The sequence below is a fragment of the Buteo buteo genome, chromosome Z (genome assembly GCF_964188355.1).
Source record: "Buteo buteo chromosome Z, bButBut1.hap1.1, whole genome shotgun sequence".
NCBI classification, from domain to species: Eukaryota; Metazoa; Chordata; class Aves; order Accipitriformes; family Accipitridae; genus Buteo; species Buteo buteo.
In genome coordinates, this window is record NC_134204.1 from 11,479,449 (window position 1) to 11,498,943 (window position 19,495).

General features: G+C 41.5%; 1 protein-coding gene across 4 annotated transcripts in view; it reads left to right on the forward strand.

Annotated features, from left to right (window-relative positions):
* Positions 1–19,495, forward strand: part of UNC13B (unc-13 homolog B) — a 221,518-nt gene that overhangs the window by 138,647 nt on the left and 63,376 nt on the right. For all 4 annotated transcript variants that reach the window (XM_075019433.1, XM_075019434.1, XM_075019436.1 and 1 more), the window contains 4 exons: positions 7,393–7,620; positions 7,928–8,069; positions 17,264–17,433; positions 18,334–18,449. In XM_075019433.1, coding sequence (XP_074875534.1) covers positions 7,393–7,620; positions 7,928–8,069; positions 17,264–17,433; positions 18,334–18,449 — 656 coding nt within the window. The remainder of the gene's footprint in view (positions 1–7,392; positions 7,621–7,927; positions 8,070–17,263; positions 17,434–18,333; positions 18,450–19,495) is intronic.

Below are 19,495 nucleotides of genomic sequence, written 5' to 3' on the forward strand. Positions count from 1 at the left end.
AGTCAGAGCTTTTATCTGCCTCAGGCTCTAGTTGTTTGGGAAAGCCAGGCTGGATGATCCAGCAAGGGATATCAGTGAATCATAGGTCACTTGTTTTTGCTTATGGCTTATCTTAACACCCCAAATGGACCTTGCTTATGCTTGTATTTTTGACGTGTGCAGAGTTTTAAATCAGTCATAGTTAGGACTGTGGCTATTTGCAATGGCTTATTTGTCAGACACAGCTGATACTGGTGAAACAGCTCTGTTCCTCAATTGCTTAGCATTTCTCCATTTGTCTTTGAGGGTTGCAAGGTGATCTTTACAGTTTATAGCATTTGAGCAATTCTATCATTGACACCTTGGCTTTGTTGCGACCTTCTTGTGACTAAGCAAAGAGCTGCTGTGTTGCATTTGGTTCAAGAGAATGTAGTTAAGTCATAATTCAGTTTTCTGACACAACCTGATGTAGAGGGTCAGTTAGACTGAGGATAACTTTGTTTCTGGAGTTCACTAGAACCCTCTGCTAACTGGTGATTTTCAGTATTTGAGATGAAAAGCTGCTGATATGCACATCCAGCCTTGATTCAGATATATGTACATAATATTATAATGTTGCAATGGAGTTATGATATCTCGGTATGGCGAAAATGCTGTGGAGAGTAGAGGAAAATTAGGTTCACATGAGCAGCAGCAAAGAAACAGGCACAAAGTACTGAGCAGAGGTCATGAAGTTCAAAACAATTGAAGAAAAACTAAATTTAAGAAACAGCTAATGACTAAAAGGAAATATATTCCTGCAGAGGACAGCTGTGGCTATCTGTGTGCAAGAAGGGAGACTTCAGACTGGGGTGGGTACTGGAGAGAGTTCAATGGTAATGGGGAAAATATGAGAATGTCCCGAGAGAGGATGGTATGAGTTTGTTAATCTTTCAGAAGAGAGGCTTGGCAGTGTGGGACTGGAGTACAGGAATGATGCTCTTTCAAAAAAAAAAAAAAAAAAAGCCATACTAGGTCTGCCCCAATAAAATGTTTCTAAAGGGATGTTGTGGAGCCCCAGGCAGAGGTGTGAGACATGTGCATGTAGAGCTCCTATGACTCTGGCTTACTCTTACAGTTTACAGCTATCCATGGCTTAAAGCCTTTCAGAACAGTAGATGCTATGTTTAATAGCTGGCAGTGATGGCTCTGTTTATTGGTTTAATCCTTGTTTGAACCTCTTTATGCCTGAACTGTGTTGGGGAAGAGGGAGATAAGCAGCAAGGAGGAAGATGGTCTGTTTAAGCTTGCTGTTTACAAAAGAAATAATGGAATAAATTTACTGTAAGAAAATTAAAGGTGGAAGTAGAAGACAACTTCAGTGATGAGAACAGGGAGTCTCTGGAACAGCCTCTGAAGGATAACCATGGTGGCAGGTTTTCTAATCTCTGCTGGGAATTAAATAAGTTCATGCAATGGGCTGTGGGATGTGATGGTGGCAATAGTCTGCGCTTTTCTATGGAATAGAAGTAACAACTGGAAACGACTATACTTTTCATATATGGCAAAGCATTAGATAAGAACTTGTTCTTTTATTCATGGGATTGCAGATGTTTGCTTTGCACATTTCCTTTCAAAATATAAACATGAGATACTTCAGCATGCAGAGTTAAAGAAACAGAGAGGAAACCACTGAGGGTACACTGGGCTCAAAACTTGTGAAGCATGTAGAAATGTAAAACCTAATCAAACAAAAGCTTTACTTACTTTATTTGAAAAAGTTATTTGAAAGCTGCCCAGCATCAGAACAGGGAAGATGCAGACACTGTGAGCTGGGGCGTCTGTGGAGGGACCCACAGATGGTGGTGGGTATCATTATCTGGGGTAGAGATGTAAAGGAAACTGAGGATGGCAGTTGTATAATTAAAAGACAGAGAAGTTAGAGGAAAGACAGTGCTGGGAGATTAAGAAGATGGTGGGGCCGGTGTGTGGATGTGCTGCTGGGTTGGGAAAACAAATGTTATCAATACTAGAAATCTACCAAAAGGCTTTTTCAGGCAACTGTGTTCTTTGCTTTAGCATGTTCATGCTGAAATCCTTCTAACTGAAACCCACCAGGCCAGAAGAAAATGAAAAAATTAAATTAATTATTATATATGTTTGAAGAACATAGGCTGTGCTTGAGGAATGAGAAACCGGGTTTCTGTGGGACAAGCAACAGTTTAGAGATCCAATAAATTCCAGACTGAACTTTCTTGTATACTGAAGTCATGAGGGATTTTTTCCTAACAGAAACTTTATTGTTGCTGTTGGTAAAAAAATCCACCATTGTCAGGACATTTCTTCACCGAGGTCTATTCAAGGCTTCCAGAAAATGTTGCATTGAAGTAAAATGAATTTTCAGGCTGGTCACAAATAGAGTTCCATTGTCTATGCCTTGAAATTTTGGGTAAACACCTGGGGTTTTATTCCTTAGAATCAGAATGTGCTGTTTGTTTATCTTAAATCCATCAGTGCCTTTCTGGGGGAAGTAAAAGGATCTCTTTCCTCACGTCTATTAGCATTAAGTTTGGTTATTTCTTCTGAGGGTCTTTTTCTTTCTCAGTTTCTTAAAAATGTAGAGGGTATCTGATACCATCAACAAAAGTGTGGGACTACAGTGGTGAAATGCTCAAAATTCAGCAAGGCTTTGTTGCAATTTGAATCAAAATCCATTTGCAGACTGGTTCAGGAGGGCTGTTCCTTGAATTGGCAATGTCTGAAGTGCAGTAAACTGGAAAACAGTTGTGATGTGTGTACTGCAGCTATCTGGTTTATGGCTCTGTTGGCAGCACCAGGTTGTTTGTCTAAGGATGTTTCTCTATTGTAGGTACTTGGAAGATATTACTCTGATGATGGGGCACTTACCTTTTTATAATAAGCTCATAAATACTTGCCGAAGGGAAGATGCTCTCTTTTTAGCCTTCTGCTGTTCTTGGGAGTACTTGAAATCTCTGCTGCATGGGTATGATCTCTTACTTGGCTGAAGATAGGTGGAGGGATGGTCTTTAAAACCCCTGTAGCATGCAAAGCTTTTGGAAAAAGAGACCTGTTCTCTCTTGCCCTGAGCACTGGTGTAGTACTAACTAAAATACAATGGGTTGGCCAATGTTGGTATCAAAGGAAGAGTAAAGCTGAGAATGGGTGTGTAGGATACCAAGGATCGGATGCAAGAACTAAGCAGAATTATGAAGTGGGTGGAAGGGAAGGATGTTATGCTAGCAAGATCCTGGTAAAAGGGACCTGTACAGTTCTGGGCTAGCATTTGAAAAGCTGCTTCTGCAAGTGTGTCTTCATTTTGGGGTTTTTTTTTTGTAGTGATTCTCATCTAGTCCTCAGTGGATTACAATTAAACCTGAGAAAAGAAATTGCCCTGGGAAATCAGAATCTGGTCCTCTGGAGATCTTGAAAATGAGGAAATGAGATCTCAAGCTTCAACCTACTGTTGAACATGAAATCTGTGTTGTGAGTGTGATTAGCCATATGTCTTTATTAGTGCTTCTTCATGGTGTGCTGGAGCAACAAACCTCAGAGGACTTCACAGGAGCTGTCAGGGCTGTGTTACTGAATGCCCTGCTTTTGGTACTGTTTTGGCTCCTGGGGTCTTGGTTCACCTCTGGAGTTGTACAGTGCTTTTTGACTCAGGACTTGAAGTCAGGTATGTTTGTTGCTTTTTGGATGTGAAACTTGTGTGTGTTGCACTCTGAATTCAGAGACTGCCAGTCCAGAGACTGGCTCAGTGAGTGGACTTTTAGTGAGACCAATTAAGTCACTCTTGTGATAATCATCTTGGCTTCTGTGTTGAATGATGATTAGACACCATGGTGATGAATACTTGTTTGATCCCAGAATGCTATGTAGGAAAATATTTGCACAGAAGGAGGAAGGATACCTTTATCTGAAACTTGAATATCTATTTTAAGTTTCAGGAATATATAATTTCAAAGCATTATCCGCCTACTGAACAGCTGTCTTCTATCCTGCCAGTGTTGCTTGCTTGACTTTTTCCTGTTAAAGCATAGGATAGCAGCACTGGCAGTTTACTAATAGCTGTATCAATACAATTCCCTATATAGAAATACTTGCTTTCTGTTTTCAGTCATAAATTCACTCATCATTCAGTCCTAGATAGGAAGAGAGAAGGAAAACCCAGTGCCATTTGTATGATACTGTATACAGTACTTGTATATTCCCATGCCTTTTTATTGCCATTTACAGGACTACTTCAAAAGCTATCCATTGGTCAAAACCCTCTTTTTGCAGCTGAATAAATACGATCCAAGTCCAACAGCAGGAAAAGCACCCACTGCCATGCCATCAAGTATAGGGACATCTTTGGGTTTATATTACATACATCATAGGTAATTAGCCCCCCAATGGTTGTTTTGAAAACTCTGGTGTCTTTGTACCAACAAGCAGGTGTTAAAATTAAGAGTGTGTTGCTGAAACAGAGGGTTTGTCTGTTCTTTATTAGTCCGTATTGTTAAATAAGATGTCTGTCTGGTTCTGGCTTTTGCACTGCAGTTCAGGTGCAACCTCTGCAGGGAGAAACAGACCTTTCCCAGGAAGGAATAATGGAGCCTTCTTACCTGGGCAAATTATCTGGGCAGAGTTGGGGAGCAGCATGCACAGAGTTGAGGGATTTCCTTTGCATGTCAGGAGGCAGAGCCAAGCCTTAGAGGTGACTAAAGAGAGGGCTCTCTGGGGGTCTATGTGACATTGCTCGCACATTCTGCAACCCACATGCCCCGGACTGCTGCTAGCCTTGCAGAGGGAAAAATGCACCATGCAAGGTCTCTGGAGGTGGTGGCAATTTTAAATGTTTTCAACTGGAATTCCTCTACTTGCCCAAGTTTGCATTCTAAAGCATCATTTGATGCTCCTGGAGTGCTTGCATAAAGGCAGTGATACAGACCATGCCACCCCAGAACTGTGATAACTCTTGTCCCATCTCAGTGATGAACAGTGATTTATATTTGCAAGCTACCTGGCTAGTAATTTATTTAGAAAATGGTTCTGAAATAGAGCACTCCGCTCATGCACAACATAAACTCTTAATGTTTGAATCTGGTTGTTAATTTCCTTAAAGTCAGAAACGGCAGGGCAGGGTTGGTTTCTTTGGATCACAACAGATTTCAGAATTCCAGCTAGGAAAGGCAAATTGTTCGGTTTGGCCTTTCCCAATTTCCCCATAATTTTCTGTAGCTCTGCATATACTGTGTAGAGTCCACCTTCATCCCCAGAAGACCTAGTTCTGTTAAAGCTGAATAGCATTTCTTATCTGAAGTTCAAAGTATAGCCCCTGGTATCATTTCAGTTTCATATTCCTTTAATAAATGTTGGGTCTACAGCTGGATGATTGCCTGATACAAGACATCAATTTGGGTGGTGCTAGTTCTTCATCACCAGTGAGTAGAGACAGCAGGGACTGCGTAATTTATTCCAGTATTTTGATTTCATTTCATCTTAAGCCAACAATAAGAAACTCTGAGGCAGAGGCATTTTATTGTACTAAATGAAATACTGAACATTAAGCCTCTAGCAAGTAAAATGAAAAAATAATCAGGTAATGCGAAGTTATGGCTTGTTTTATACCCAGGTCTTGAATAGCATGCCTTGGTATGCAGTGTCCTTAATGAACTTCTGAAACTTTAGCGGTCACAGTGTGTTCCAAACTGTGTTTTTATTCTTTTTGGTTTGGATGGTGGAAGTTATAATTGAGTTTTGTTTCTTTATTGAAGTGAATTTAGTAACGGTGAAAGATGTTAGATTGAAGGCCCTAGAAATGGATGTCTTTAGGCAGCATTAGTCACTGGGCACCCTGTCGAGCCTGCTAACAAGGTTGCCTGTTATGTTGTACTGCTGGGGGTCCTTTATGTGTGTGTATTCATAGAACTTTATTCATATTTGGTCACTACCTGCTGAAACTGTTTCATATGCAAAACTGTAATGCCTTATATTAAAGGTGCTCCAGGTAGCATATTTGCCCACTTCTTCCAGAAGAGAACAGTTTTATATATCTTTGTGATTGATGCCTCCCTTTGCACACACTTGCACCTGCTTTAATACATGTTTTTAAGGTAATTTAATATTTGGTGAACACCTGGATGAAGATAATTTTTCTAGGACAAAGCTTACTTTAATTAAACTATCCCAGAAAAGAAAAACAAGCAAAAGTATATTAAACTAAAGATAAATATTATGTTTTAATGTGTTCACAGGACTTTTGTACTAGTTTAACTTAATCTGATTTAAGATCATAACTTGAAATTATTTCAGACTGCATGTAGAGAGACTGTGTGCAATCTTGGGTTCCTGCTTTTTGTTTCACACCCAGGTTTGTCTGCCCTGTTAGCTCGTGCCAGTCGTTTCGTTAACATACACCTCACATCTGATGCAATAGTCAGTGGCTGAATTTTGACAGCAAACATAACTGTCAAAATTGAATATGGAGTAGTTGGTTGTGGGATAATTCTTATCTCATAATTACATGAATTTTTAAGTTTTGTAAGAGGTGTGCAAGTGACCAGAGGCCTCTATTTTTCCACATACATTTGAATACCTGTGTAGTACAGACCCTATGCCTGGCTGTTGTGTATCCAGCTACTGGATACTGTACTAGTGCCCCATGCTTATGGTGTCCCAAGTTTTTAGCTATTGAATTTCCTACCTTATAGGTATTTGTTATAGTTACTGTGCCTATGTGATTTGAAGAATGGATTATTGGAGTTGTCTGCTTACGAGCTGATAAAATAGAGTGAGATCCAGAGAGACACTTTGGATGCCCTCCAGCTTAATGCCTGATCCAAACAGGGTGGTTTCAGGCAGAATGGGTCTGTGATTGTGCAGTGACTCTGTGCTGCATGGGGAGTCGTGTGGCACACATCAGTAGGAAATGCTGACCATGTCGGCCCATCTGAACTTCTGCTCTTCCATGGTGCTGAGGTGCAGCATTGAGACAAGCTCATAAATAGTGTTTGTGATAGAGGTCCTATGTCCTCTTCTTAGCACTTGCCTAAGCAGGGATTTATTTATTCAAAGCAAGGTGGTGAGAGGAGGGGGCACGTTGATGTCCATTGTTAAAGAAAGAACATTGTTTCTGGGTCTTCCTCAGCTGCAAGGATATTATACTCAGGCCTGTTGTCAGGAGAGCAACCCGGTCCCCGGTTATAGAGGAATCCAGGCACTCCCCTTCCATTATCCCCTCCCAGGTCTGAGTGGTCCAGATTTTCTTCTGTGTATGTTGAAATGGGGGGCTTCTGACTGTAAAAGTCAATAGCAACAGCCATCCCGTGGAGGGTAACTCATGGCTTTGATCCTGCTGTCCAGATTCAGTGAAACATGATTTTGTGTTTGTCTGTTTCTGATGAGCATTGTGTACTTTCTGGTGCACAGGAGCAGCAGAGAAGAGCTCGAAGCATGGAGCTGAAGACCGCACCCAGAATTTCATCATGGCAATGAAGGATCGCATGAAAATCCGGGAGCGGAACAAGCCAGAGATCTTTGACTTGATCAGAGATGTGTTCTGTGAGAGCAAATTGACACATGCTCAGCAGATGAAGACAGTGAAGCAGAGCGTGCTTGATGGCACCTCAAAATGGTCAGCAAAGATCACAATCACGGGTGAGTGAGGGAGGCATGGGTTCTCTTGGCCTCGCTTGGGAGCCTAAGGTGAGAGAGCTGGTGTGAAGGTGAGAGAACAGAGAGGAAGGAGTTCTCTGACCCATGTCTCTTTCTGGTCAGTGTCCAGGTAGCAGGTGGAGATACTCCTACGCCAGGCACTGTAGTGCACCACAAGCTGAGGCTCATCAGAAGAGCTCTCATGAGTGATACTCCTGTTTCTGTGGCCATTCTGAGCTGCTGCTTCATGGGGTGTGTGGACACATTGTCTTATTGGGTGGTGGTGGTAACCCTTCTTTTTTCCTTCCAGTGGTGTGTGCTCAGGGTCTGCAGGCCAAAGACAAGACTGGGTCCAGTGATCCGTATGTAACTGTTCAAGTGGGTAAAACAAAGAAGAGGACAAAAACAATTTTTGGGAATCTGAACCCTGTATGGGAAGAGAAGTTTTATTTGTAAGTGCTCTTACAAGGACTCTCAGCCCCATTTTGCCTGTTTGTATGATCTGTGCTTCGACAGCTATGTCTCCTCTGTCAGTATGCATTCCCACATCACCTGTAATGTATGATGGTTTTATTTCCGCTCAGCATTGCGTGTGTGCTTCTGGAGGATTGATGTCTTTAACAATGTATATATTGCACACCTGTTCATCTCATCTGTCCTGCTTGTGCATATATAAATTGTCTGCTCTGTGAACACTTTTATACTGATGTTTTTAGAGAAAGCTAAAGAGAAAGAAAAATCTTTAACTGGGCTACTTTTGTTCCTGAGTAATAGACATAACTTCCAAAATTCTTTGTAATATAAAAGAGTAAAGTTTGTATAAAAGACTAAGCAATGTTCCCATGATCTATTGCTGTGACCTGCTCCTGGTGTTTGACTAACAAAGGTTAAAGGTAGTTAGTTGTCTGTCACTTGTCTGTGGCGCTACCAGTCTCCCCTTTTAGTTCTGAAAAATCAATGTTAACAATAACTTGAGGGATTATCTGCTTTCAAGATGAGCAATGTATCCATCTCTGAATTGAAAGCAAAGGCTGGAGGCACAATTCTTTAGATATCAACTATTCTCAGAAAGCTGAAGAATGCTTTTATTGAATAAGTAAACAGTACCCTCAATTTATCACTGACCATGTTATAAAACAAAATGGGGACATTAAAACCAGCAAGCGTTTTCTGAATATTCTGGATGATCTCATTCAACCTCAAGCATCTTTATTTCCTTTAACGTGTAAGCTCTGCCTTTGTAACTTCTCTGTCTTTCCTTTTTTTTCGTTCCTATTTTATCCTAAACTGCTTGGGGGGAGCTCTCTTCGCAAACTGAAATTTGTTTGTGTTTTAAAATCAGGCTTATATCAGCCCAGCTTTGTCTTTACAATGTACAGTACAAACAAAATTATTTTTAAAGTAGTTTTGAGCTACTCATTAACATCAGAAAAATCTTGGTACTATTTTGAGCGAGTAAGCCCTTAGCTTTATTCTTAGTTTAATCCAAGGTAACATTACTGCTTGGTAAATAGTAAGTATGCTTAGGTGCCATTTGGATAACTCTAGTCACAATAGCAGTAAGTCTGTGTGGGAGCCTTAAGGACCTTGATTTACCATGCCAAGTAGTTACCATGGTATTTGCAGTGTGTTCCCCTCTAATTTTAGGAGCTTCAACAAATACTGTGTTTAAAGATAGATAGCACAATGTGATAAATGTCACAGTTTTAACGGTGCCACTGTTTAGATTTTATCGCCATGTCTGTGATTCAGCAGATAATATGCTGTTGGGCATTAAAGTTGATGCTACTTTATCTTGCCTATGTCTAGGTGGTTGTTTTAATTGCCATGGAATAGCGGGAGGAGATGAAGGAAATGAGCACAGTGTCCAGATCGATGGCAGGAGATCATTCAGTACTGGAACCAATGTGTCATTTCATTAGTAGATGTCAAAGCTCACCTTATGCTGGACAAGGAGAGAGTTATTTAGAAGTGTATGCAGCACTGGTCTTTTACATGCCCATCTTCTTTTTTTGCATTTATGGATCTTTTTTCAGGTTACAGCTCTTAAAATCTCTGAAATTTTCTACCCCATAATCAAATGGAAATTTAAATCCACATATGCAGGCCAAAAATACCCATTACATGCCAGGTTTTTTAGAAGAAATTGTGAGGGCAATCAAGAGATTGTCAAATTTAAAGGATTGCAGGGAGGGCAGGTGTGTTTGTTTCTTAGAATGAAGTTAATTGTTACAGTGAGAGAAAGGTGTGCTGGTAGTTATTGAAAGCCTACCTTGCAGTAGACATATGAAAAGTTTGGTGTCAAAATGCTTAAACATTTCAACGGGTGCAAGATATGTGAGTAGAGAGAGGTCAGGTCAGTAACTAATGTGTGTGTCAGCAATTGCTGTTGCTTTTCTGTTTGTCTTGGTGGACAGACTTGTTTGTAGCTGGTATTCATTAGGTGTCTTGTATATGATCACAATTCCAGTGTCTTTTCAAAGGTTGGATATAAAGCCAGAAATCTGTGTGCATCAGTCACTATAATTATAGCGTTGTTATTGTAATCTGTAGCATGAATTGAGGCAGGCTATGTACAGCTGAGTGATATAATTCCTCCTACAGACTCAGTAAAGTTTATTAAAAGGAGCTTAAACAAGTTTTAAAATTTTTAAGGCTGCGGTAGCGTATTTCAAATAGTTTTTCTGTGCTTACTTACAGTGATAGATGGAAAAGTATGTTAACTTAAATAGCTCTCCTTAAATATGACTTTGTTCCTTTTCTGTGTCTTTTCAGAAAAAAATGTTCTGGTAGGTTTGACCCAATTTGGAAGTCCAGATTTAGAATTGTATTTTGGAAAAGGCAAGGTTGAAAACACTTTGGGTTTCCATTATAACTGCTATTTAGGTCATTACTAGCCTGTGTCACTGTAGGCATCATCTTAGATTAATGGCCAGTTCTTGGAGCATATTCACGTTGTCTGAGCAAGTGATTTGCAGGTCCTGTTTCTTTCTGAAAATTATCTCTTTGTATATTTACATCTTTAGGAAATGTATTGTTACAGAGAGATTTTTGTATCTTTCATTGGAGTTTGAAAATATAAGGAGTTGATCTTTCTCCTCAGTTCAAAGTTTTGCAGGCTCAATGCAGAAACTCTGCACATGTGGTGCTTGTCAGGATGAGGCTTGAAGGGGGGCTCCAGCTGTTGCTGTGATCCAGAAATGTTGTTCTGTGAGCATGCTCTAAGGAAGCCCTGTTTCCCTTGGCTTTACATCCCATTCCCCTTCTACAGTAATCCCCAATCCCTTTCCTATGGTTATGATGAGCAGGCTTATGGGTAGCCTCCTTCATTTGCCATGTACATTTCTCCTCGGTGCCCTCAACTCTCCTCCCTTGCCCTTAACTCTGGCTGGACAGAAGGCAGCACATGTCCTGCCTGCAGTTGGTTCTGAGTTATCTGGATCGGTTGGTGTATGAGAGCCAGGTGGCTGCAGACTTTCCAGGGATGGCAGCTGGTATGGGTTTCTCTTTTCCATCTAGCTGTAACTTTTTCACAAAATTTGTTGGAACGTAAATCTTTCATAGCAAGTCTGCATAATTCTCATTTCCTTAGGAAACAGCCCAGTAATATTAGAGGGAAGATATTTTTGCACTATTGAATGCAATTAGAACAAGACATTAATTCCCCATTTAGACGTGGTTTAGACTGTCAGTAGAAAATACAGGCAGGCTTCCTAGAATCTTTTTTTATAAAAGCTGAAGCTGAGCATCCATTTGAATGGATTACAATAGCAGACAGTGTTTAGGAGAATGAACTTGACCACAGGACAGAATTTCTGTTTTAAAGGGAGAGCTCTGAGCATACTTGGAATCTGCTAGTCCATACCTTTGTTCAGGAAAAGCCCCAGTCTTTAACAACTGTGAACACTAGAATTTACTGGATTCAGACAGGATGTTGCTGTTTTTCTTGGCCTAGGCACAAAATAACTCGTTCATTTTACAGTAATATCCCCTTAAAAGTTGTATGGTCTGAGTACAGCTGTGTCTGAAGCTTTGAATGGTGGGTGTGAAATCATTGCCTGGAACAGATTATGTTGTCACTGAACAGTTTGCAATAAGCATGTTTATTCTCTCTCACTGCAGAAGAGTAACTGAGTTAAAATAAATGCAGTGCCTCCTGCTAGCAGATAATCAATATTTTACTAGGACATGCAGAGCCCCACATGATACACATTCCTGTTAATACTTTGGGAATGGTGCTATTGCATAGCTAACCACTGGGTTGTCACCCAAAAGCTTCTCTTCGGTTCCACAAGTTTCCTTTCAGCTGCTGAGCTTGTTATCAAGCTCAGCATCTTTTAGTTATCTCTGTGGTCATATGTGACTGTTCCAGAGCTGTATTTTAGATTTCCCCTTCATGCTTTCTTTATTCTCCAGGTACTGCAGATACTGAAACTGGCACTCTGATAAAGTTCAACTTGTTTCCCTGCTCAGTTACCAATGTGAAACTTAAATTTGAACGCAGAGTTGATGCCTTGTGGCAAGCACCTGTTGGGAAGCTGAGTTAATATAGCTAAGAATGTAATTCTCAGAATCACTTTATCTGCTCTTTGTAGTTAGGAGAGCTGCACCATTAATTTGTCAGTTGGTGTTGTAGCATTGGGTAACAGCAAAATGATTGTACTTGTTCCCCTAAGAAAAGAGTTTTGTGCTAGTAAGAACAGAAGAGTCATTTCTTTGTTCTTAGGCTGCAACAGCTGCATCTCAGGGCATACTATTGTGCTGTCATGCTTAACTTCTAAGCTACTAAGGATTTTAGCTTCGTTCTCTTACCACTCTGATTTTGCCTTCAGTGTTTTCTCCACTGTTCTTTTTTCTCCCTAATAGAGAATACTTGGCATTGTTTAAAATTAACCTGTCCTGAGAAGTTTTGTGCCTTCCATTCCCATTGAGGTTGGCCACAAGAGAGCTGCCAGTTGGACCCTGCTGTGTCAAGAGACTTTACTTGAACCACATCCAAACCTTCCTGCTTTCTCAACCAGACCATTTCCCATAGACAGCTTTTTTTCCCGCTCCCTCTGTGTGTGTTGTTCTCTTTAATGGGCTTTCTCATAGTGGCTGCTACAACTACTCCTTCCTTTGTTATTTTCCAGAAAATCACTTTGCTTTTTGTTGAAGCTTTGCACCTCAGAAGCAAAACTTCCCTCCTAAAATTATCACAGGTCCTAAAGTCTTGCTGATCTGTGCTCTCCTGTGCATTTTCCCACCTCCTGCTCTCTCATCCATTATTTCTGCAAGCAGCTCTGCACTTTCTTGCTTTCTCTACCATTGCATGAAATGTCCCCTGCACTGGACTGTGAAACTTTACAGGCCATTCTTGAGAGCTGCATCTGCCATGGTGCAGAAGGGAAGCTGCTCACAGAATATGGCTGTATATTCACTAGACTCTTTGAACAGTAAATATTTTTTTAGTATCAAAACACAACAAAACTACTTAATTCTGGGCTTGACCTACTTTTAAATCTGCAAAATATTGTTGCTTCCTCTGCTCCCTCACTTCCATTGTTTGCATGGAACAACTTGTTGCTTTTTGTCTTTATTACCCTGTCAGCTTTACAAGGCAGAGGCTGTCTTCCGCTCTGAGAGCTGCCAAGCCCAGTGGAGTCCTGGCTGCATTTGAGGCCTCTGGACTCTCTTGTTCTTCAGGCAGAAAATACAAGAAAACAACATAATTTAAGGAGAAATCTTTAGGTAAAACGCGCATGTGGAGCAATAGGGTCATGTTGGCATCCCACCTCTTGAGTCTGCACGGTGGATGCATTCTAGAGATGCACAGTCTAGGTCTCACTGCAGCAGTAGTGGAATGAAACTGAGGGCTTAGTGAGTCCTGCGGGGTTAATGTGTTGGTAACACCTTTCTTGAGATGAGAAATTGATTGGGAAGAAATGTCCATGCAGGTGTGTTACATATGGACCTTCACCCCTATGGTTATTTACCAGAATCTGTTTGTCTTCATCAGTGTAGGTTCACCAGCATGAGCTAATGGTGTCAGAAGGTTATAGGTTTTCAATTTGGTACTCTCCATGTTTTAAACTTATGATCTTTAGTGTGGGTAAAGATCATTTTGTGAACTGCTGGACACATAGTTTTATAGGTACACCTTTGTATCTCTTATGGCAGAATCTTTGCAAATTGTCAGTGTTGCCACAACTTAACAAGGCTTATGACTTTGACTTTAGCGTTCCTGTGGAGGTTAAGTAACAGTCCTGCAAATGCTGTTAGCACAAGCAGCAAAGGATTAACAAATTCGCACAAATGTAATTGGTTTTTTTTTCTTCAAAGTATGAATCATTGGCTCAAAAGCGGTGTTCTGGTCATTTTTAGACACTTCTCCTTTTTCTTTCTGTCCACTTTTTGGAGGAGACAAGGCACATGGAGTACTCTGTCCCAGACCCCTGACATTATCTGAGCCAATTTGGGCCAACCTTTACAGATGGGCAGAGGTCTCGGAACTAAGAATCACTTTCTACAATTTTTTTGAGGAAGTTGGAGTTAGATTAGAAGTATACAAATTGCTAACTTCATCGTAGGAGGCACTACAGTGTAAATTCAGCAGTTGCCTATTCTGTTTAGCCACCAATATACCAATTAGCGTGTGTGTGGGCATGTCACTCTGTGTGCAGACCAGAATTAGCTACAGCTTCGTGTGCTCACACGCTTCCCCTCAGCCCAGTTGCTAGCTGGGCATGGGATGAGGCCAGTGTATTTACAGTGCAGGGGACGTGTGTGGGGAACTGATGGTTTGGGGTTGGGTAAGGCCAAAGGAGAATGTGGCAGAAGAGTTGGAGGTAGAGAGTAGGGTAGAGAGCAAGTCAGCAGAATCAGGCTCAGCTGCTTCCACTGCTCCTGCAACCACTGGCTTCAGGCAGAAGAAATTCATGGAAAAAATTCACGATATATTTGATTTGACTTACTTTTCTTAAAGATTTGGTGTGCTGTTTCTTGAAAATGTTACTTTATTTGGTCACTTGAAGTGTAAAAGTAAGTTCTTTATAAAAATGGCACCACTGCAAACATCAGGACAATATGGATACAAAAGAAAGAAACAATTTCTGAGCTATGTGCAGAGGGAACTTGGTTTCCAGTCTCTCGCACTCTGAAATGGGCCTGAAAGCATTTGGTAGTTTATTCCTTGCAATAGGGTCACACAGTGTTTTTTCTCTCTGCATCCTCTTGGGAAAGCTGTGGGAGCTCAGCTGTGGGAGACTGAACAGACGTATGTGTGCACACAGTGAAATCAAGCTTCATAAAAATGTAGCAGGAAGTGGGGCAGGCATCTTTAGAAATGTGCCAGCTCCTGTATTAATGAAGGGGAAAGTTTCTAGCAGCAGAGCTTGTTAACCACAGTCTTACGGAATAGTGTTGCTGTCACAAATTGGAAGGTATTTCTCATTAGTTAGGAAGCCTGTTATCAATCAACAAGCCCAAGTCCCCCAGTGTCATGGTTCTGTTTTGGGGTGCTCTCTGGAAGGTGGGTGTTGACACAACTGTCTTGCTTCACTGAAAGCAAGGACTGTGGTTCCCACAGACTTAGATGGTGATGTTTTACGGGTAAGCCACCAGACCAAGGCCTTCAGCTGCTGTGAGTGAGTGATAAGACTTGCTCTCTGGCATGGGAGCAGCATAAGGAATATGAATTGAGCAGTCTTTTAAAAACAACAGTGAAAGATGTGGTTAACAGAAGCTTCAGTAGCTCAGTAGATGCTGATATCTGACCATTGGTAGCAAAGAAACAAAATCAAAGTGGTCCTAACAGAGAAGTGTGCCAGAAGGTGAGGTCTCAAGAAGTCAGGAGCTGACTTGGTGGTGCTTTGTAAATGGCACTGTGGGCCAATCTGTGTTTTTAGGCATCCATGAAGTTCTAAACACTAAGCTTCTATGGTACTGCCAGGATGTACATTAGGGGACTGTGTCAGGAACAGAGGATTTCTTTTACATGCTTAGGCTGTGTTGCTGGTAGATATGGCAATGCACTCAGATAAATTTGAGAGCTGCAAAGAGCAGCAATTCAAGCATCCCAAGCTTGTGAATGCTTCCTGCATGGTTTTGTTGAAGGAAGACATCCTTGAAGTAGGGGAGGAAGGGAGAATAAAGGCAGGAAAGAAACATTGAACCTTCTTTCTTCTGAACTCTAAATACAGCTTTGATTGCACAGCAAAGGCAGGGAGCAGTGATGCTCTCTGCCCATGATCAGAACTGCATGGTATTGCCTCTAACTTTCTCCGTATAATTCCCAGCTATTCCTCTGTACTGGAAAAATTAGTAGGAGCTGCATGGATGTCTGTTAAGCAGTCCTGAATCACAATGGTGGCAATAGGAGCCCAAATGATTTCTTGGTAGAGAAAATGCAAATACCAGTCGCTGCCACATCTTATTGACCAGGCTTAGCAGATTGCTTCTGACCCATTTCTTCCTTCTCCCTGTTGCTTAGCAACAGATGCAGCATGTTAATGTTAAAAAGGCTGGAAAACAGGCCTTCAGCAGAAGTTGCCTGTTTTCATAGGTTTTATTTCCTTGAGGGCAGACATTTGTAGTGGTTATAGTGTGTAACCACCCTTGTCATGGTCTCACATGAGCATTCAAATTGCTTTATTGTATTGCATGCCCTGTAAATGAGCAGAGCTCTTATAATAAGGTTCTTCTACCCATTTCTGACACACAGGAGCCTGTTTGGATCTACAAAAGGTATCTGAACACCTAAAAAGAGGGGGAGGCTGCAAATTCTGCCTGTGCATTAAGCTGAAGGGTGCCAATTCAGCAAACAGTAAACTGTTTTTTTTTAATGGAAATGTCTTTACTGATCTGCCTGGAGCACAGAGTATCAGTCTGAGCTGTGAATAATAGGCAGAATCAATTCTAGTAATTAAATACCAACTTTGTAACTACTATATCCCACCCTTTCCTCCCAGGCACAGGCAGTGTTTATTATCATCTGATTGTAATGTATTGTATATTAATACACCACTGCTTTGTGACTATCTTAAAGTAAGAGAGCTACTTCTACCTGAGCTATTTATTTTTTAGTAGAAAACAGCATGAAGGATGTTTGTCATAGGCCTTGACCATGCTATCCTAGATACTGCACATGCATAAACACGAGTAACCTTTAATGCCTACAGCTGAACAGAAGATCATTGATGGGGAGAGCTATCAGAAACCAGTGAGGTACTCACTGGCACTTTTGGGGTGTGTATGCTGGGTTTAACAGCCTAGCTATTATCAGGCTTTTGTGGGCTTCACAGCAAAAGCAACAATAGTGAAGAGAATTCCCAAGTTCAGGGACCTGCTGCTGAGAGTGAGGACAAGCAGGAGAGTCACAGCCACTTAGCAAGTCTGAAGTCGCTGGTTGCAGCCAGGGCAGGGCACTCCTTCAGCATGCATCTGAAGTGCAGTATCTACCATGTCATAGGAACGTTTACAGTGCACCAAAAAGTTGTTGTGTAGTTCCTATCAGACATTCCACTTGTAAACAAATGCCTATTTATTTAAATTTTGTTTATGCATCCCTCTGCTGTCGGACAGTGGGTCAAGAGGAATGTGAAGTGTGTAGCATATAAATGTTGGCTGTATTATGTGCTCTTCAACATTATGTTTTTCTTCTTTGCAGTGAGTGCCATAACTCTTCTGACCGGATCAAGGTGCGAGTATGGGATGAAGATGATGACATCAAGTCTCGTGTGAAGCAGAGACTGAAACGCGAGTCAGATGATTTCCTGGGGCAAACAATCATTGAAGTTCGTACTCTGAGTGGAGAGATGGATGTGTGGTACAACCTTGGTGAGCAGGGCTTTGCGATTGAAAACATCATATGTTAGTTTGGGAATGTTTGAGAGCACTTGGGTGCATCTGGACAGTTTGCAAGGAAGGAAGAAAAAAGCTCACATGATATCAAGGGACACATGATGGTGCTGCGGGCAGCTGCAAGGCTTTGATCCCGGTTAAAATGAAGAGGGGTGTAACATATCTGAAGGGTGATGGGTTTTCCCTGTCAGGCATTGAAAAGCACAATGGGTAAAATGCTTGGAGCAGGATTGGATTCCACCTGTGCTGGAGATAAGTTTCCTGTCCTGTGCCTTTTTTTGTGCCAACATAAGCATTTTACCAGTCTATAAGACCTGCAAGTGCACTGCACTTGGTTGGGAAGTTGTTGAGACCTTTCACAGTGACCAAAATAGAACGTTTGTAGAAAGTACTGGCAAGTAACCAGATGGTGCTGAATTGACAGGGACAGTAATAATCCTAGGAGGCTCAAAATCTTCTTGATAGGGACACCCAGCAATTCCCAGGAGCTCAGGACTATGGTGAAGTCAGGAACAAATTCTACATCAGTCAGCGCTGTTCTGAGAAAAGAGTTCTGTCCTTGGTGGTTCTAGTTCAGCTGACTGAATCCAAGACCCTATAGCACATTTGCTGTTAGAAAGGCTGTCTTACGTCTACAAATGTACATAGTTCTAGCTAGGTGTGTCATATTGAGGGTGTATCGTGGCAGTTGTTTTGCTGATGTCTGCTTAGTATTCAATGTTTTGAAAGAAAAAATCAGAAAGTTTTCTCCATGGTGACTTTGATCACAAGCCCAGCTTGAGCTCCCAGCAGTTTCTTTTCCAGTCTTGTTACTCCAAGATGGCTCTGCTCTGAACATGAACAATGCATATAATTGCTGATGATTTTTCCTTCTAGAGAAGCGAACAGATAAGTCTGCAGTGTCTGGGGCTATTCGCTTACAAATCAGCGTGGAGATCAAAGGCGAGGAGAAGGTGGCTCCATATCATATTCAGTACACTTGCCTTCATGAGGTAAGAAGCAGGTTCAGCTCAGTCATCACCATCTTCCTTCTGTCTATTGAAGAAGCAATTTTCTGACCTTTATTTCCTTGAAGTGTTCATCCCTACTGTAGATGAGCTTTCTATGCCCTACTGTGCAGGCCTGGAAACATGCTGAATCATCAGACCCACATTTGTCAGGGAGGAAAAGAAGGCTTTAGGCTGTCTCCCCTGCGCTGGGGACTGGCTGGCTCAGTCTGTCCCACTGTCACAGCTGTACTGCTGTCAGACAGAGATCAGGCATTGGTCCAACTCTGAGGCCCCCATGAGTTTAATGTGGAGAAACCTCCGAATTTCCTTGAGTGATGTTTTCAGCATGTACTGTACCTATGTCTTTCTTTAGAGAAGGCATACTAAAATACTTTATGAGTAAATTCTGATCTGGGGAGGGCTTCGGCTCTGGCTGTTGAGTGATGCAGATATTGGTGGTATAAATTTTTCTGTGCTGCTGCACTGGTGTGTAGCTATGAACAACTGCTGGGGAACAGGAGATAAGCTGCAGTTACTGGGTACTGACCTGATTCAGGGTGGACTGACCTGGGCAGGCAGGCAGTGCTGCAGAAGCTGGGAGAAATCCAAAGATGACTTGTGATAAGGACTAAAGGGAAAACCCTGTCTTGGAGAGGTGCATGGTGCCCAGTGTATCTATCAAAGAGAAGGCAGGTGGCAGGGTCAGTCTCCTAAGTGCTTGACTAAGGAAGAGTATTCAGAGCCCCTCTCACCTGACATACAAGATTATCATGAAGTCCAGGGAGCTTTAAGCAAATTCACATTAGAAAAAAAGGACAGATGTATCACAGAGAGGAATGTTTAGCTACAGAAACAACATATTTATCCAGATGCTGGGCTAGATGAGCCCAGACTTCTGGCCTTACCAGGGAACAGTAGGCTTTTAGTAGGCTGTGTTGTGTCCTTCAATACATTTTTATTGTTTTTTAATTGACAGATGGTTTGTGTTTGTTAAGCTGTTTCATTTTTTTTCTTTCTGAACATGCGTGATCACTTGCTGCCCTTCTTTT